We start from the raw sequence: 17,764 nt of genomic DNA on the forward strand, positions 1-17,764 counted from the left end.
GCATCCAGCAGCCCCCCATTGAAGCCAACAATTTCGAAATTCGAGCGGGACTCCTTACTATGCTCCAAAACAATGGATTGTTCAGCGGATTAGCTCATGAAGACCCGCATCTCCACTTGGTCAACTTCCTCGAAACGTGTGATTCCCATAAGATGAACGGAGTTTCACCCGAAGCACTACAACTCCGCCTGTTCAAGTACTCTCTCCAAGGAGCCGCAAGAGAATGGCTACAAACTCGTGCACCACAATCCATATCTTCTTGGTCCCAGCTAGCACAACTCTTCATGAATACGTACAACTCCCCAACCAAAACTGAGAGAATCCGGAGAGAAATACAAAATTTCATACAAGAAGCCGGTGAAGCGCTATTCGAGACGTGGGAGCGGTTCAAACAATTAATTCGGAGATGCCCGAATCATGGACTGCAAGAGTGGCGCCAATTGCAAATATTTTACGATGGATTGCAAGACAACTCGAGAACCGTGCTCGATTCTGCAGCTGGAGGTATGTTCATGAGTTTGACCTACGACGAAGCTTACGAACTTTTGGAGCGAATCGCAAGGAACAAATACATGCGGGCATCGGACCGATCAAATAGCGGAGTCATAAAGACGGGAGGAATTTTGGAGTTAGACAGTGTCACCGCAATCACCGCCCAGTTAGAAAAGCTATCAAAGCAAGTAGCAGCTTTGCAGACTCAGCAAGTCCATGCAATCCAAGGACCCGGCCAGTGCTTAGAAGAAACGGAGTCTCTAAATTACGTCAATGACACCAACCGGCAACAGAGGAACCCGTACTCCAACACTTATAATCCGGGACGGAAAGATCACCCCAACTTTGGATGGGGAGGAAATCAGCAAGGACAAAGGACAGCTACCGGATTCCAAAATTCGCCTCAAGCTCCACCCCAAGAAGTTGACCTCGCTGATATCTTAGCAAAATTCATGACGTCGACTCAAGCATCCATTCGGAACCTTGAGACACAAATGGGTCAACTTGCAACCCAACTAAACGCGAGGCCATCGGGAGCACTGCCGTCGAATACGAAAGATCCTCGGAAGAACAACATAGAGCAGTGCAATGCAGTAAGTTTGCGAAATGGGAGGCAATTAGAGGAAGGTCCTAAAAAGTCCGTTGCACCACCGCCTATTGAAGAGGAGCCTAAGAAAAAAACTGAGGTCGGGCCAAGCAACACAAAGATCACAGTAAGTGAACTTACTCCCAAGGTACCCTTCCCTCAACGTTTTCAAAACTCTAAGCTTGATATGCAATTTCAGTCATTTTTGGATTATCTTAAAAAATTGCATGTTAATATTCCTTTTGTTGAGGCGCTTAAGCATATGCCGAATTGGGTTAAGTTTATAAAGGAACTTGTATCGAAGAAGATGAGGCTTCCGGAGTGTGCAGCAATCATAGACCTCAATGAGCAAAGTAGTGCTATCCTTGCAAATAAAATTCCACCGAAGCTTAGAGATCCGGGCAGTTGTACCATTCCATGCACAATAGGTACTAGGTATTTTGGGCGGGCGTTGTGTGATCAAGGGGCGAGCGTAAATTTAATGCCTTTATCAATTTATGAGAAATTGAATTTAGGAGAAATTAAGCCTACTTCCGTGACCTTGCAGCTAGCCGATAGATCTTTTACTCACCCTTTAGGTATAGTTGAAGATGTATTGGTCAAGGTAGATAAGTTCATACTCCCGGCCGATTTTCTAGTACTAGACATAGAGGAAGATGAAAATATTCCCCTTATTTTAGGACGCCCATTCTTAGCAACCGGTAGGTCAATTATTGATGTAGGAAAGAGAGAGCTAAGCATGAGTGTGGGGGAAGAAACAGTGATCTTCAAGGTGTACCGGGTGGATGAAAAGCCTATTACGGCTAATGGATGTTATCTTCTTGATGAGGTAAGTGATTCTAAACTGTTTCCTGTTAAATTACATGATTTAAATTTTGTTGTGGATACTAATGTGCATGTAGGAGAACAAAAGAAAAGGGTTGAGTTGGTTACAACACCTACTCAAAACACCGTGATAAAAGACGATGTTGGCAAGCCTCATGACATCAAGAAGAATAAATTCAAGGGCATTCCTAAGCGAACCAGTCGAAAGAAGAATCGGATCAACCCATTTATTCAAGACTTTCTCCAAAAGGAAGTAAGAAAATGGGTTCAAAAGCTAAGGAATTGAAGAGCAAGAACAAAGTCCGGCTGAAGACTGTAAACTTAGCGCTTCTCGGGAGGCAACCCGAGCTTTCGTTTTTTGTATTTTATGTTATTTTAAATTTTTAGTTTGGCTGTTATTTTATTTTATTTTTCAAAAAAAAAAAAAAAAAAAAAAGTTTTAGGGGCACTAATAGGAAGTTTTTATTTTGCAGGGACCTAATTGCAATTATTCACACGGCCGTGCAAGAAAAGGGCAGGAATTTCACACGGCCGTGTGAGATTTCGGGGAAGCTACTGCCCAAAATAGGAAAAGGGCACGGCCGTGCGGATTTTACACCTAAATCTCGCACGGCCGTGCGAAATTTGAAGAGGCTACTGCCCAAAATTGGAAAAGGGCACGGCCGTGCGGATTTTACACCTAAATTTCGCACGGCCGTGCGAAATTTGGAGGCTACTGCCTAATTCGGAGAAAGGGCACGGCCGTGCGGATTTTTCACCTAAATCTCGCACGGCCGTGCGGGAAAAAAAAAAAAAAAAAAAAAAAAAAAAAAAAAAAAAAAATTCAAATCCCCTCTCTCCCCCACTTCGAACCCTAGCCTTCCTCTTTCAAAAATTTCACTTTTCTTTGACAAATTTCACCAGAAATTCACCAACTACACACACATACTACTTAATCTTGGTGGTTTCTTGTTGATTTGCGCAGGGAGGCTTCAAGAAAGTCTCAAGTCATGGGGAAACGAGGACGTGACGGGGAGGGCACCTCACAAGGCGAAAGCACTTCTAAAGGCAAGGGGAAGGGCAAGAAAAACGCCGTTTAAACAGGTGTTTTCTATCCTTAAACTTTGGGCGAATCACATTGAGGGCAATGTGAATTTTAAGTTTGGGGGTGGTTATATTTGTGTTTTGCTTGTTTGTTAGTTTGCTTGCGCTATTTTTTTTAGTTATCGTTTTATTATTCGAAAAAAAAAAAAAAAAAAAAAAATTTGGTTCGACGCATCGATGAATTATGATGATGGGAGATGGCCAATGTTTGATGATGAAATTGCTTGCTTTATGTGATAAGGAGTTGGTATTTGTTTAGCTTTCGATTCAACTGAACGTAGAAGTGAATTATTGCTAGGAATCACGCTTTATGCATTGCTTTGGTTGAATGTTTTGTATTTTAAATTTGGAATTTATTTGTGCTAAATCATGCTTTGTTCGGTTTTAAATCTCACCTTAGGACATTTATGAAACGAAGTGTTGGGTAGTAAGTGATTTGGGATATGATTTGGGCATTCTTTGAACCGTTTGAGCCTTTCAAGCCTACCTTTAAATTTTTATCCTTAGAACCTTGATTTGAGCCTCGGAGAAAAAAGGTGTTCATTCTTTTAGCCAATATGTAGAAGGTGGAAAAGTGGAGATTTTTGAATAATTATCCCTTGGAGTTCGGTCGAAATGTTTTATTAGATCTTTCTTCTTCTTCGAAAAAAAAAAGAAAAAAAAAAGAAAAAAAAATAGATATATATATACGTGCATCTTTATTTATATATATATATCTAAATTCGATTCGAAAAAAAAAAAAAAAAAAAAGAAAAAAAAGAAAAAAAAAAAAAAAAAAAAAAAGAAAAAGAAGAAGAAGAATAGATTAGAAGGGAGAAATAAGGACTAGTGGTTGAATTGTGTTGAAAACTCGATCCATTGCCTCAAGGCAAAAGTGTTGACGTGTGAATTTTGGAGAGTCGAGTTTATTAAAGTCCCTAGAGGTGAATTTATTGTTTCAAACGCCTAGCTTTCAAATTTTGGCGTAATCACCTCAATTCAAGAAAATTAGCCACACATTCCCATATTACCTACCTCGGACCAAAGAGCCTAACAATTGAAAGCCACAAAGTCCCAATGATCCCAATAGCTTATTGTTCAATATTAGTTGAGTAAAATAATTTGGTAAGTATTTGGAGTCAAATATATGCATGTAAGTATAAATTTTCTCTATTTTTAACTTGCAAATATTGGATACTTGAAGCAATTGTATGATTTGTGGTTTTTGGTAATAGTGATTGACTAAGTGCCGTTGAATGTTAAGCTTGCGAATGCCTAGGAATTATCACCATAATTGCAAGTTCTGAAAACACGAAGTTGACCAATTGATCTATGTAATGAGATGTATAGTCGTGTTTTGTGTTCTTAATTTGATTTTACTTGAGGACAAGCAAAAGTTCAAGTTTGGGGGTGTGTTAAGTGTATATTTATACACTTAATTGTACCTTTTAATTGGAGCTTTTGATGTGTTTTTACGATAATTGGTGCTTAATATGGTTATTATTTGTATTTTAGGTGCAAATTGAAGAATTGGCAACTTTTGGGGTGAAAACTGCAAATTCAGAGAAAAAGTGGGCCAAAAGTGAAATAATCAGAATTCTGAAGAACAGAAGGCCGCGCGGCCGTGCGGGTTTTAGATCTTAATCTCACACGGCCGTCCGGATGGGCGTAGGGGCGCAGTGAAGGAAGTTTAATTACACAAGGAAACCCGCCCTATTATATTTTTGCACCCTATTTAAAGGCCACAAGCACACAATTAGACCTATCTTGGATCTTTCTACCTTTTATCTTTAGCTTTAGTTTTTGTCTTTCATCTTTCTACACGCAATCAAGGAGCACAAGAACGAAGACGAAGACTTGACGAATCTTCATCATAGTTCTCCTCTTTTATTGTTATTTATAGTTTTATGATTTTTCGTATTTTTATTATGTTTTTCGTAACGAACATGCGTAGCTAAGTTTTTAATCTAGGATTTTGTTGGAACCCTATGTAGGGATTGCGAACCCTTTTTCTTGAAATTATGCAATTATGATTTTATGATTATTTCTTCTACTTGTTATGATTGTTAGTGCATGAACTTGATCAATTTATGTGCTTTATCTGTGATTATTGGGATTGACTCGACAGAGCTATTTTGATAATTAGACGGTAAGTAGAAGAACCTTCGAGTAGTTTTCACCGGATGAGTGTGTCAATTGCATGTGGTGTCGTAGACATACAGATATCACCTTAGGTAGCCATTTACGAGACTTGTTAGTTAATGCTTTACTCATAATTGGTTTGCATAGACATATAGTGAATCGCTTATGAATAATAGACTCATAATACACGCGACAGCGGGTTATGAGTAAATTAGTGTCTCGGGTTAATAATCATGAATCATATATTTCATAATTGAGGGATTTTGGGTGAGCAATTCTTGCATAGGGGGAAGATAAAATCCTAGGTCCGTTTTAATTGATATTTTCCCGTGTTATTTGCTTTCTTAATTAGTTTAGTTGTTTAATTAATTTAATTTGACAAACTTGCGTAGGCTGGATAAAAATCATAATTGTTAGAATTTGGTACTTAGGATTAGGTAATTTGCGTATTCCCTGTGGGATCGACATCCGACTCTCACGAGTCCACTTTATTACTTGTTTGCGATACGTGCACTTGCGTGTTGGTATTTAGCACCCAACAGTTAGGCATAATGGTGAAACTAACATAAAATAAACAAAAAGAGATCTTACTCTGCCCACAAGCTCAAGCATATGAGTCCACCACATCGCACTTGTACGCCACTTTGTCGTATTAAGCACATTAAATCAAGTCATCATCCATCCGAGCAACTCATATTCAAATAAATCCAATTAAAATTTCTAGACATAGGTGATTGTTTTCAAAACCTAAAATTTTACGAGTAAAGAGAACCATATAAAAAGTTAGAACGCAAAAATCATACATATAAATTCAATCACCTTGGTCGAATAAAATTTCAGGGACAACTCATTTGTTTCTCAAATCATGTAGTAAAAATATAATTCTGCAGCCGATCGAATAAAAATAAACTTTCACCACAGAAATCAGATAAACTTATTTTTCCAAATAGATCAATTAATTAGCCATAATATAGAAAAAATAAGATTAATGACACTTCCCTCAATTTAACACTCAACGTCTCAGCTCGATTCGAAGTTCCCACACACGGCACCACTTGATGGTGCTCGAATTTCGCACCCTCAGGACCTTCTCCGAAACCCTACTTTGAGCGTTGCCGGAGAATCCACCACTAGCTGGATCGGACAGCGGTGGCTAAATGTTTAAAGAATAAAATAAAGTTTGTCGAGAAAAGTAAAGAAATATATTATTGATGTGGTTTTACATATGTTTATATAGGTGAGTTAATATTCTAGATATTTTTTTATTATCAAGAGGCGTGTAATCAGCCAAATCTCTAAATTACACGTTTTCTTATTAAGTGATCCGATTTTATCTCATTTCCTTGTACAAGATATCTTCTTTCCTTCTTCTTCGAGTTTTCTCATGCAGTTCGCCTTGTCATACGAGCTAAGGCTTAATTTGGGCCACCAATTCGTCTAAACTCCTCCGGTCCAGCTCGTGTTTCCTCCTCTAGCATACTTCCTTGGGCCCATCCCAAGCCTGCCAAAATGGGCCCCATCACTTTGTTATTCGTAAAAAAGAATTAATAGAGTGTTCTATTCTCCGAACCATTTAGTTTATATATAAATAGAGGTTCTTTAAGAAAAGGAAAAAGAAAGTACCTGCATATTCGTTCATCTCAGGTGTAAGTTTAGTGTGGCATCTGCCATTAGGAGTGATTTACACATATATCCACCACCATGAAATCCAATTAAGAAATATGAAAGACAAAAAACTGAATAAAGGCTTTAATTCATGGCTTGTCTTCCTTCAAGTTGAACCCTTCAGCTAGTTGGAACATCTCTCAAGAAACAAAACATTTTCACATTCTCCTCAGTAATTACATTTTCATATAACATCAATCAAAAGCGTAAAAACTCGAATTAGTTCATAAAATACCTTACCGTATAACTAGCTAAAATGCATTTTTTGGGTACATTCCACTTTCCCCCATTCGACTCTCAATTGCATCGATTTGCCCCATTGTGCTTTAGCTCGATATCACTTTACCCCATTCTACTCGCAATTGCATCGATTTTCCCCTTTGTACTTTGGCTCGATATCACTTTACCCTCTTCTACTCTCAATTGCATCGATTTGCCCCCATGTACTTGAGAAATTGTCTCAATGTGGCTCTCGCCGTTAGTTTTCACACCTTTGACCTTAACACCGTTTGATCTAAGTTTGAAAATTACAAAAAAGCCACCCCACATAGTTTAAATAACTATTAAAAAAATAAGAAATAAATTGTGGCTGGCGTCGTGGATTATGTTTTCTCGTTATCTTGAATTTTTTATTATTTTGTTTTTTTGTTTTTTTATATTTTTTATATTTTTTATATTTTTTATATTTTATATTTTTTTAATAATTATTTAAACTGGGAGGGTGAATTTTTAGTAATTTTCAGACTTAGATCAAACGATGTTAAGATCAAAGGTCTGAAAACTAACGACGATGGCCACATTGACATAATTTTTCAAGTACAGTGGGGCAAATCGATGCAGTTGAGAGTATAAGGGGTAAAGTGATATCAGGCCAAAGTACAAGGGGGCCAACCGATGCAATTGAGAGTAGAAGGGAGTAAAGTGATATCGAGCCAGAGTACAAGGGGGGAAATCGATGCAATTGAGAGTAGAAGGGGGTAAAGAGATATTGTGCCAAAGTACAAGAGGGAAAATGGAATTTACCCTTTTTTTTGGTACATGATATGCCTAATTGGGCCAACCCAATTAGCCTAATATTTCTCTACGCACTGGGCCACGAACCCGATCTTTAAGAATACTATTACAGAAGCCCAATTACCTTCAAATAAGGTTTGGCCCAACAAATTAACCACATCCCAATCGACAAGGTATAAATAACGACATAATTCATTTATTAAATGGAGGCCCTATTATGTGAATAAGACTACGAGTCATATTCTCTCAACTATTTCTACAATCTGCACGTCTGACTTGAGCGTCGGAGGGGTTTCCGCCGGATCAACCCCCGGTCTAGTTCAAGTGTTCTCTGTTCGTAGGTATCTCAAGGGCATCTAACACGTGAGCCGTGATCCACTTTGCTGTCCCAACTCATTCTATCTCAACTATTTGATCTATTTCTAGCATCATCATAATGGCACCGTTTGTGGGAAGACATACAAGATCACGTAGCGAGCATGATGTCCCTGAGTTATCTATTCGGGGAGAACGTGCCAATGCTAACAACCTTCCACCTCGTGGAGGCTCTGGCTTGCCACTTCCTCCTCACAATCAGGATCCACCTCATGAAGTCCAGATAAATCCCCCACAGAATCCACCACTCCCCGCTCCTCGAACGGTTCAGATAACCGAAGAGGCGCTCCAACACATGATTGCGGAAGTTTCAGCTCGAGCTGCCACTGAAGCAGTGGCACAATATATCGCCACAACGGGAGTCAACGCTCCCCTTGTATCTCCACCCGTGGCATAACGACCTCCATCGCCACCGGATAACACATCCACCTCAGAACCTAGGTCTCGAATGCAACAATCTACTCATCGCCATAATGGACGAACTGGGCGACAAGTCCCACGTTCACCTTCAAGAGGCAACGCCTCTCGCCAACAAGTACCTCCACATAATGCTGGAGATGATGAAATTAACAGTCGGGTATCTTGCTCAAATCACCTCCCCCACATATGTAATCCTTTTGGTGGAAGGGCAATACCTCCAATAAGGCGCAGTCCCTTCACTGTCGCAATAATCAATGAGATACTACCCCAACGGGTAAAGGTCTCGAGTCTACCGCAGTTTGATGGAACTAGTGATCCACAGGAGCACCTTGAAAAGTTCTACGCCATGGCAGATCTATATGGCCCAACTGATGCGGCGATATGCAAGATGTTTCGCACAACGCTCTCTGAACGAGCATTGAGTTGGTTCAACTCCTTGCCCACTGGGTCAATTGAAGCTCTCTCCCAACTAACGGATCGTTTCACCCACCATGTCGCTATCAACAAAGAGTACGCTAAGACTCCCGCGTACCTCTTCACTATCACCCAGAGATAGGGTGAAACCCTCTGCAACTACATTCAACAATATGTAGAGGCAGCTCATGAAGTTCCTAATATTGGAGGAAGCATGCTTTTTAGAATCATTCAACAAAACTTGAAGCAAGGTAGATTCAAGGAATCTATTGAAGGAAGACCTCCAACTAGGGGTGTGAACGAGCCGAGCTCGGCTGTTTTTGCAGGCTCGAGCTTGAGCTCGAGTCCATTATGCCGAGCTCGAGCTCATCGAGTTATTTTTTTTGGGCTCGAGCTCGAGCTCGAGCTTGAGCTCATTATGTTGTTTTTTTTTTCTTTTTTTTTTATTATTAAATGTTTATTAAAAAATATTTATTGTATAATGAAAAAAATTATAAAATAAATAGTAAACTGTAGATATATATATTTTTAATTTTTTAATGTTATTTTTATATTATTATTATATCATTTTATAATAATAATAATAATAATAATAATAATAATAATAATAATAATAATAATAATTATTATTATTATAATTATAATAATAATAATTATATATATAATATATAATAATAATAATAATAATAATAATAATACTAATAATTAGTATTATTATAATATATAATATATAATATATAAAATATTAAAAAAAAAAAATTACACTAGCTCCCGAGCTGGCAAATGACTATATTTGGGCTGGAGCTCGAGCTCGTCCAAAGCTCGAACTCGAAAAACCCGAGCTCGAGTTCGAGCCTTTGTCGAGCCGGCTCGGCTCGTTTACCACCCCTACCTTCAACCACTCTGGAAGAGCTACTAAGTCGCGCTGAGAAACACGTGCGCATCGAAGAAGCTTTGACCTTCGCTCCTCTCAAGAGGAAAAGAGATGAAGATCACTTTAGCACCCGTCGACGGGATGGCAGGCGACAATCGTCGACACCTCATTGACAATCTCTTTCTACGTCCCTGGACTTCCAATGATGTCAATGACACTTGGAGACTCTCAAGCCCTTAACATTGTTAGTGATCGCATCATCCTAAACTGGGGGCTATCCTACCTTAAGGATGATGCACCTCCTCACCTCTCTATATCAATTGGACGAAACACCTACATCATCTACTTAGTAAAACTTTAGTTAATTCGAGCGATTCGCTCCCTACTTGTTTAGTTACATTCGCCTCAAGTAGGCTTGTAACCTTCACATTTTCAAGCAATGAATAAAGCAAGTTATTTCCCTTACACTCGGTGTTGTTGCTCTACCACTATAATTATCAGCTCAAGTCAACATTAACCTTGGGAACACTTAGAGACGTTATAATAATCTATATAGCCTAGCCAGCTTGATTTCATAAATTTCTCTATCTGTTTTCATTGGGTCCTACATTTAAAACGTGGTTGTGGTCATGGTCCCGACAACATACTAACGACCCATGAGGTCTACCAAGGGGCACGATCCCCATAAAAAAAAAATCTTGAGAGACTGATCCCCTCATCAAGTACATCACGCACAATGTAAATGTAAACACATACAAGCAACACGTTAAACCAATGACAATGTCATACAAAATAAATGTCAAATAAAATAGTAGTGGGCAAACCCATCTACTCCAAATATGAAGAAAAAATGAACCTACAATTCCGCGTCTCTCGGGCCATGTGTCATTAAAAAAAAAAAAAGAGAAAAAAAGGGCAAATTATAGTTTGCACCCCTGTACTATCGAAAAGGTCGCATTCACCCCCTGTACTATCAAAATCTACAAATACCCCTCTGCCGTTAGTACAAACTGTTGACTCCGTTTGTCAGACCCGTTGACCGACCGTTTAATAGAGCCGTTGGCTTTTTTCTTACAAAAATACCCCCAAACAATCAGTATATAAATGCTGCATTCTTGCCCATTTTTTCTCACCAAAATTTTCACATTTTCAGCTTGTTTTTTCTCCTTTTTTTTTCCCTTTTTTTTTTTTCTCGTGTTTTCTCCTGTTCTCATTTCTCATCGTTTTTTCTCCTTTTTTTGTTTTTCCTTTTTTTCCTCGTTTTTTCTCCCGTTTTATTTTCTCCTCGTTTTTTCTCCTTTTTTTCCTCTTTTTCCTCGTTTTTTCTCTTATTTTCTTTTCTCCTCGTTTTTCTCCCTTTTTCCTCCTTTTTGTTTTCGTTTTTTCCAGCTTTGTTTCCTTTATTTTTTTTCATGCGAAAATGTCTTCTAATGGTTCAAATTCTCAAAAATCGTGTCTTAGATCAAAACATTATATGTCTTATTTTTCTGGAACCACATGCCGATGTCAAATAAGCGCTTCAATTCGAACATCTTGGACTTCGAAAAATCCGGGAAGAAAATTTGCAAGATGCACAAACTGGGATGTAAGATTCTTGTACCTAATTTATTGCAATTTCCATTTTATAAGATTGTTGTAGCTAACTATATTTATCTTTTCATATATGATAACAGAAACAAATGCAATTTTCTTGACAGGATTAAGCCTAAAATTTGTGAAAAGGGGTTGGAGATTGGGCAAGGATTCACCAGAATTTTGGAGCAGAAAAATGAGAAGATAAACACTTTTGAAGCTGTGAATGAAACATTGAAGCTGAACAATGAAAAGCTTCATGAAATTTCTCTACATTTGACAACAACAAACAATGATATGACGTTTAAGATGCAAGACATGGAAGGAAATCTAAAAATATTAGCAGATGAGGTGTCCAAGTATAGGAAAATAGTGAGGTTTCTGAAATGTTTTGTAATACTGACACGTGTTCTGATCCTAATTTGCATATTACAAGGGTCAAAGGACGGAAAAAAAATGTATATGTACCTAAACTAGAGTGTAAACCAACTATAATGCATAAAAAATGAAATTTCACATTTGTAAACCAACTAATATGTTTCTTACTGTTTCCAGCCAAAACCACTGGCCAATCAAACAAAACCATCAAAAAATGGCCAACCCCACAAAAACATAAAAAAATGGCCAATCCAACAAAACCATCAACAAAGTTAACCACTTCAACCCAAAATTATACTGTTTCTAATCAAAATAAATCTTAAATCTTAAATCCAACAAAAATGAACAGAGTTTTGAAGGGTTTAAAGCATCAGAATGTTTAATGTTGCCCATCATCTGTAGTGACACTGAATTTGCTACTTCTTGAATGGCTTGAGAACATAACAGGTCCAAATCTTGTGCCATGTACTTGTATCTACATTATTAAACTTTATGAGAAAACAAGTATAAATACTACTAGAACTATATGAGAAAATTAAAATTTCATTTTTTACCTCCATATATTTAACTGGACCTCCTACATTAGTTGGTGGTCTTGTGCCACCAACAACTTGTTTAGTTGGATTAGGAGCTTGTCTTGATGGATTCTGAAAATTCAAAAAGTAAACTCAACCGATAATACAAATATTGAATCTTAAAAAATAACACATAAACTTGAATTTCACTTACTCATACTCTCCACCCGAATTTTACTCTCACAAAAAAAATGAAAAATAGTTCATATGGCTGCAAAGAGGAAAAATTTTATTTTTTTAAACTTTTTTTTTGATATATTCATAGTTTTACATGTACTTTATTTCATTATTTTGATATAATGAATTTGTCCAATGGTTATTTACACATATACATGTATTTAGTCTAATGTGTTATTTGCTGTTTGTTTATGTTACTTTTGTATTCGATCACCTTGTTTTAGTAGTGTTATGTTTTCCTTTATTTACTCACCATATATGTGTCTAATAATCACTCCTATTTTATTGTTATTTACGATTGATTGATTTGAATCGGATAAATTATTTCTAATCTATTAAATATTTTGTGTTTTTTGTTTGCCAGGTCAATATGATGTCAAACTATGAATCTGAGAAATCTACAAGAAGTCGTTCATTGATTAATGGTTTCAAGGTGACCGAATCATGTAATTTGCTTCAAGATTTATGTCACAAAATTTCAATAGGAATGACAAAGGTGATATTGTATCTGATTTGGAAAAACAAAATTATTTTCATTTTTTGTGTTATTATTTTGTTAATTATTTAAATGTGTATACTTATTTTCAAAATATTACTTTCATTACCATCACTACACACAAGATTTATAAAATAGATAAACGATAGTTTATTATATAACTCAATAATATGTTCATTTTTTAAATTATTCTTTCGTGAATTATGTATGATGAACAGTGTATCACCATTAGGATTATCCTTAGAATTAGCATTATAGTTAGAATTATTAGGGTATCAGCATTAGGATTATCCTTAGAATTAGCATTATAGTTAGAATTATTTAGGGTATGATTAACATTAGTATTAGTATTAACATTAGCTTTTGTATTACCATTACAATTTAGCATTAGTGTATAATTAGTATTAGTATTAATATTAGTATTAATATTAGTATTATGATTAGTATTAGGATTAGTATTATTATTGATATTAGTATTAATTATTTTCGTTTTTAAGTTATTGTTAGGTGAATTATGGGCATAGAACAATTTAATGCTCCGACGAAAATAAAAACCACTTAAATGTTGATAAATACTTTTTAAAATATTTATATCATTATCATTATTAGATAAAATATTTAATAGACGGATACATGACAACTATGATTTGTAAATAATAATTTTCCTTTTTAATGTTATTATTTGGTTATTGTGTACGTTTATTAGTTTATTATGTGCGTTGAATGATTTTAATTGTTTTCACTAACCTAAACCCACTTAAATGTGGGTAAACAATTTCAAAATCTTACTTTTATTACCGTCACTATACACATGATTTATAAAATAGATAAACGATAATATATTATAACTCAATAATTCGTTCATTTTTTTAAGTTATAGTTTGGTGAATTATGTACGATAAATAATTCTGCAACATTATTAGCATTTCATTAGGATTAGTTTTAGAGTTAGATTTATTAGGAGTATGATAAGCATTAGTATTAGTATTAGCATTAGTTTTAGCATTACCATTACAATTAGCGTTAGTGTATTAGTACATTAGTATAAGTTTTAATATTAGTATTAAGATTATCATTATATTAGTATTAGTAATAATTATTTTCTTTTTTAAGTCACTGTTATGTGAAATATGTGCCTTGAACGATTTAAATTGCTCTGGCGAACATAAACCCACTTTAATGGTGATAAATAATTTTTAAAATATTTATTTCGTTACCATTAGTAGATAAAATGTTTAATAGATGGATAAATGACAATTATAATTTGTGAATAATTATTTTCATTTTTTGTGTATTATTATGTGCGTTGAATGATTTTTTAATTGTTTTGACTAATCTAAACCTACTTAATTGTGGATAATTATTTTCAAATATCAATTTCATTACCATCACTGCACATAACATTTATAAAATAGATAATCGATAATTTATTATAAATCAATAATTAGTTTCTTGTTTTATGTTATTGGTTGGTGAATTATGTACGATGAACAATTTGTCAGCATTACAATTATCATTAGGATTAATATTAGAGTAAGAATGATTAGGAGTATAATTAGCATTAGTATAAGTATTAACATTTACTTTAGCTTTAGCATTACCATGAAATTATCATTAGTGTATTAGTATTAGCATTAGTGTAACTATTAATATGATTAGTATTGGTATTAGTATTAATTATTTTTCTTAAGTCATTTTTAGGTGAATTATGGGCATAAAACGATTTAAATTGCTCTGACGAACGTAAACCAACTTAAATATTGATAAATACTTTTTAAAATATTTATATCTTTACCATTAGTAGATAAAATATTTAATAGATGGATAAATGACAATTATAATTTGTAAATAGTTATTTTCATTTTTTTTGTGTTATTATGTGCGTTGAATGATTTTAATTGTTTCGACTAATCTAAACCCACTTAAATGTGTATAAATATTTTCAAAATCTTACTTTCATTACCATCACTAGACACATGATTTATAAAATAGATAAACGATAGTTTATTATAACTCAATAATTCGTTCATTGTTTGGTGAATTATGTACGATGAACAATTTGTCACCATTAGCAGTATCATTAGGATTGGTATTAGAGTTAGAATAATTAGGGGTATGATTTGCATTAGTATTAGCATTGGCTTTAGCATTACCATGACAATTAGCATTAGTTTATTAGAAGTAGTATATGTATTAGTATTAGTATTAGTATATTTTAGTAATATTATTAGTATAGTATTAGTACTAGTATATTATAAGTATTAGTATAGTATTAGTATTAGTATAATATTTAGTATTAGTATATTAGTATCATTAGGATTGGTATTAGAGTTAGAATAATTAGGGGTATGATTTGCATTAGTATTAGCATTGGCTTTAGCATTACCATGACAATTAGCATTAGTTTATTAGAAGTAGTATATGTATTAGTATTAGTATTAGTATATTTTAGTAATATTATTAGTATAGTATTAGTACTAGTATATTATAAGTATTAGTATAGTATTAGTATTAGTATAATATTTAGTATTAAAGGTCTTGCAGTATGTAGAGGTGCCCCGAAAGTTTCTCATTTACTGTTTGCGGATGATACGATGATCTTCTGCAAAGCAAATGAGTTGTCGGCTCAATGGGTTCGTAATATCCTACAAGCGTACAAACATGCGTCGGGGCAGGAGGTTAATTTTGCAAAATCAAGTATTGTGTTGAGCAAAAACACTAGTGTTTCTACAATTGAGAAAATTAGAGAGTTTTTACCAATGAGAGTGGTTGACAAGCATGAGAAATACCTTGGGTTACCATCTATCTTGGCTTTAGAGAATTGGAAGCATTTAACAAAGCACTACTAGCAAAACAAGTTTGGAGGTTAATGGAAAATCACGAAAGCCTGTTAGGAAAATTGTTGAAAGCTAGATATTATCCTAACTCAGACGTTCTTGGAGCCACGTTGGGTGCCAGCCCCTCATACACGTGGAGAAGCTTGTGGAGTTCGATTGATCTGGTCAAAACAGGGATGCGGTGGAGAATCGGAAATGGTCGGTCAGTGAGTATATGGAGAGACAAATGGTTGCCGAGGGAGAGTACTTTTCAAGTTTTCACACAAACGAGAGATCAAGCACCAAATGCGAAGGTGAGTGAATTAATTAACGAAAATACAGGCCTTTGGAAAGCCGATCTAATTCGAGAGGAGATTTTAGAAGAAGACAGTAAGGCTATTCTATCAATCTCGTTAGGTAGTTTGTTGCAAGAAGACCAACGTATATGGCATTACACTCGTAACGGTCTCTTTTCCGTCCGTAGTGCTTACCACCTGACGACCAATATTGAGAGAGAGAGGGAAGGTCAGACGAGCTATAGCTCGAATGTACCTAATAACGGAGTCTGGAGATGGTTATGGGAATTAAAATATTTCTCTGGCGAGCATGTAAATATTTGTTACCCACATGCACAAATTTATTGAAACGGAAGGTGTTGGTGGAAGATAGGTGCATTTTTTGTGACGAATTAGGGGAAGACATCATGCATAGTCTGGTTTTTTGTTCACTGGCACGCCAAGTTTGGGCATTAAGTGATATCCCTCAGTCAATATATCTAACGACGGAAACTGAGGTAGGCAAATGGTTGTCGGCAATGAATAAAAATTCAGATGCTGGTGTTTTTGAACTATGTATACTCTTATGTTGGTCAATTTGGCATGCTCGTAACAAGCGTGTGTTCGAAGGAGTTTTACCCGCAGCCATGGAGATCGTTGCTTTTTCTAAGAAATATTGGTATCAGATTCACGCAGTCACAACGGAGGTGTTGCAACAGCGATTAAAACGGGAACGGAATGCGGTGAAGTGGTCGGCTCCTGAAAAAAATATGGTTAAGATAAATTTTGACGCGACAATCAATAGCGTGGAAGGAATATGTGGACTTGGAGCTATAGGTAGATCGAGTTCGTGGGGGTGGAAATCCCGGTGCCTAAAACAACCATTAAACCCCACATCGGCGGAGGCAAAAGCAGCTCTTTTGGCCATGGAAATGGCACGTGAAAATAATTGGCAGCGAGTTATCCGTGAAGGCGATTCATTGGTGGTCACTACAGCTATTCAGTGCAACTCGGGGTCACGAGCAGATTATGGTCATATTATTGATGATATTCAGCAATTGGGAAAGACTTGTGTCGAGTTTAAAGCTCAACATATTTGTAGGGAAGGGAATCGAGTGGCACATGAAATAGCAACGTTGTCAAAATATGAATCGCATATTTGGGCTGAGTTACCTGCTAAGATCCAGTCATATGTATCTTCTATGTATCTTCTGAGATGTTTTAATGAAATCTAATGTGGTTTTTTGGTCTAAAAAAAAGTATTAATAGTAGTATTAGTTATTTCACTTATTTGGGTTTTCTACTTTTTTGTATTGCATATCAATAATTAATCTTATACTATCTCGATAAACCTTTTTATTTTTAAATATTTTTTTTTACGATGAATACCCCCGTGCATCGCACGGGTGTAGTACTAGTTATAATCATTTTACAGTTGTATTTATATTTATATGTTTATAGATAGTGATATTTCACATTAAATTTGGGTGAACTCGACTGGTCATCGGGTCAGGTCCTCGGGTCTGGGTCCTTGGGTCCGTGTCCTTGCGTCCCCACACCGAGTAGACATGTCGGGTCTCGGGTCCGTATAAATAAGACCCGAACC

General features: G+C 35.8%; 1 protein-coding gene across 1 annotated transcript; it reads left to right on the forward strand.

The window, feature by feature from the left end:
* The first annotated feature begins 907 nt into the window (after positions 1-907).
* LOC148771673 (uncharacterized) lies at positions 908-2,189 on the forward strand. The gene has a single exon (XM_088815171.1). The coding sequence runs from the start codon at positions 945-947 to the stop codon at positions 2,187-2,189; it is 1,245 nt and encodes a 414-aa protein (XP_088671297.1). The 5' UTR covers positions 908-944.
* Positions 2,190-17,764: the final 15,575 nt, after the last annotated feature.

The sequence above is a fragment of the Erythranthe guttata genome, chromosome 3, assembly GCF_056151865.1.
Source record: "Erythranthe guttata isolate IM_541 chromosome 3, IM_541, whole genome shotgun sequence".
NCBI classification, from domain to species: domain Eukaryota; kingdom Viridiplantae; phylum Streptophyta; class Magnoliopsida; order Lamiales; family Phrymaceae; genus Erythranthe; species Erythranthe guttata.

Excerpts from the sequence above, each read along its gene's own strand:
- LOC148771673 (XM_088815171.1), top strand. The coding sequence starts at position 945 with ATGACGTCGACTCAAGCATCCATTCGGAACCTTGAGACACAAATGGGT.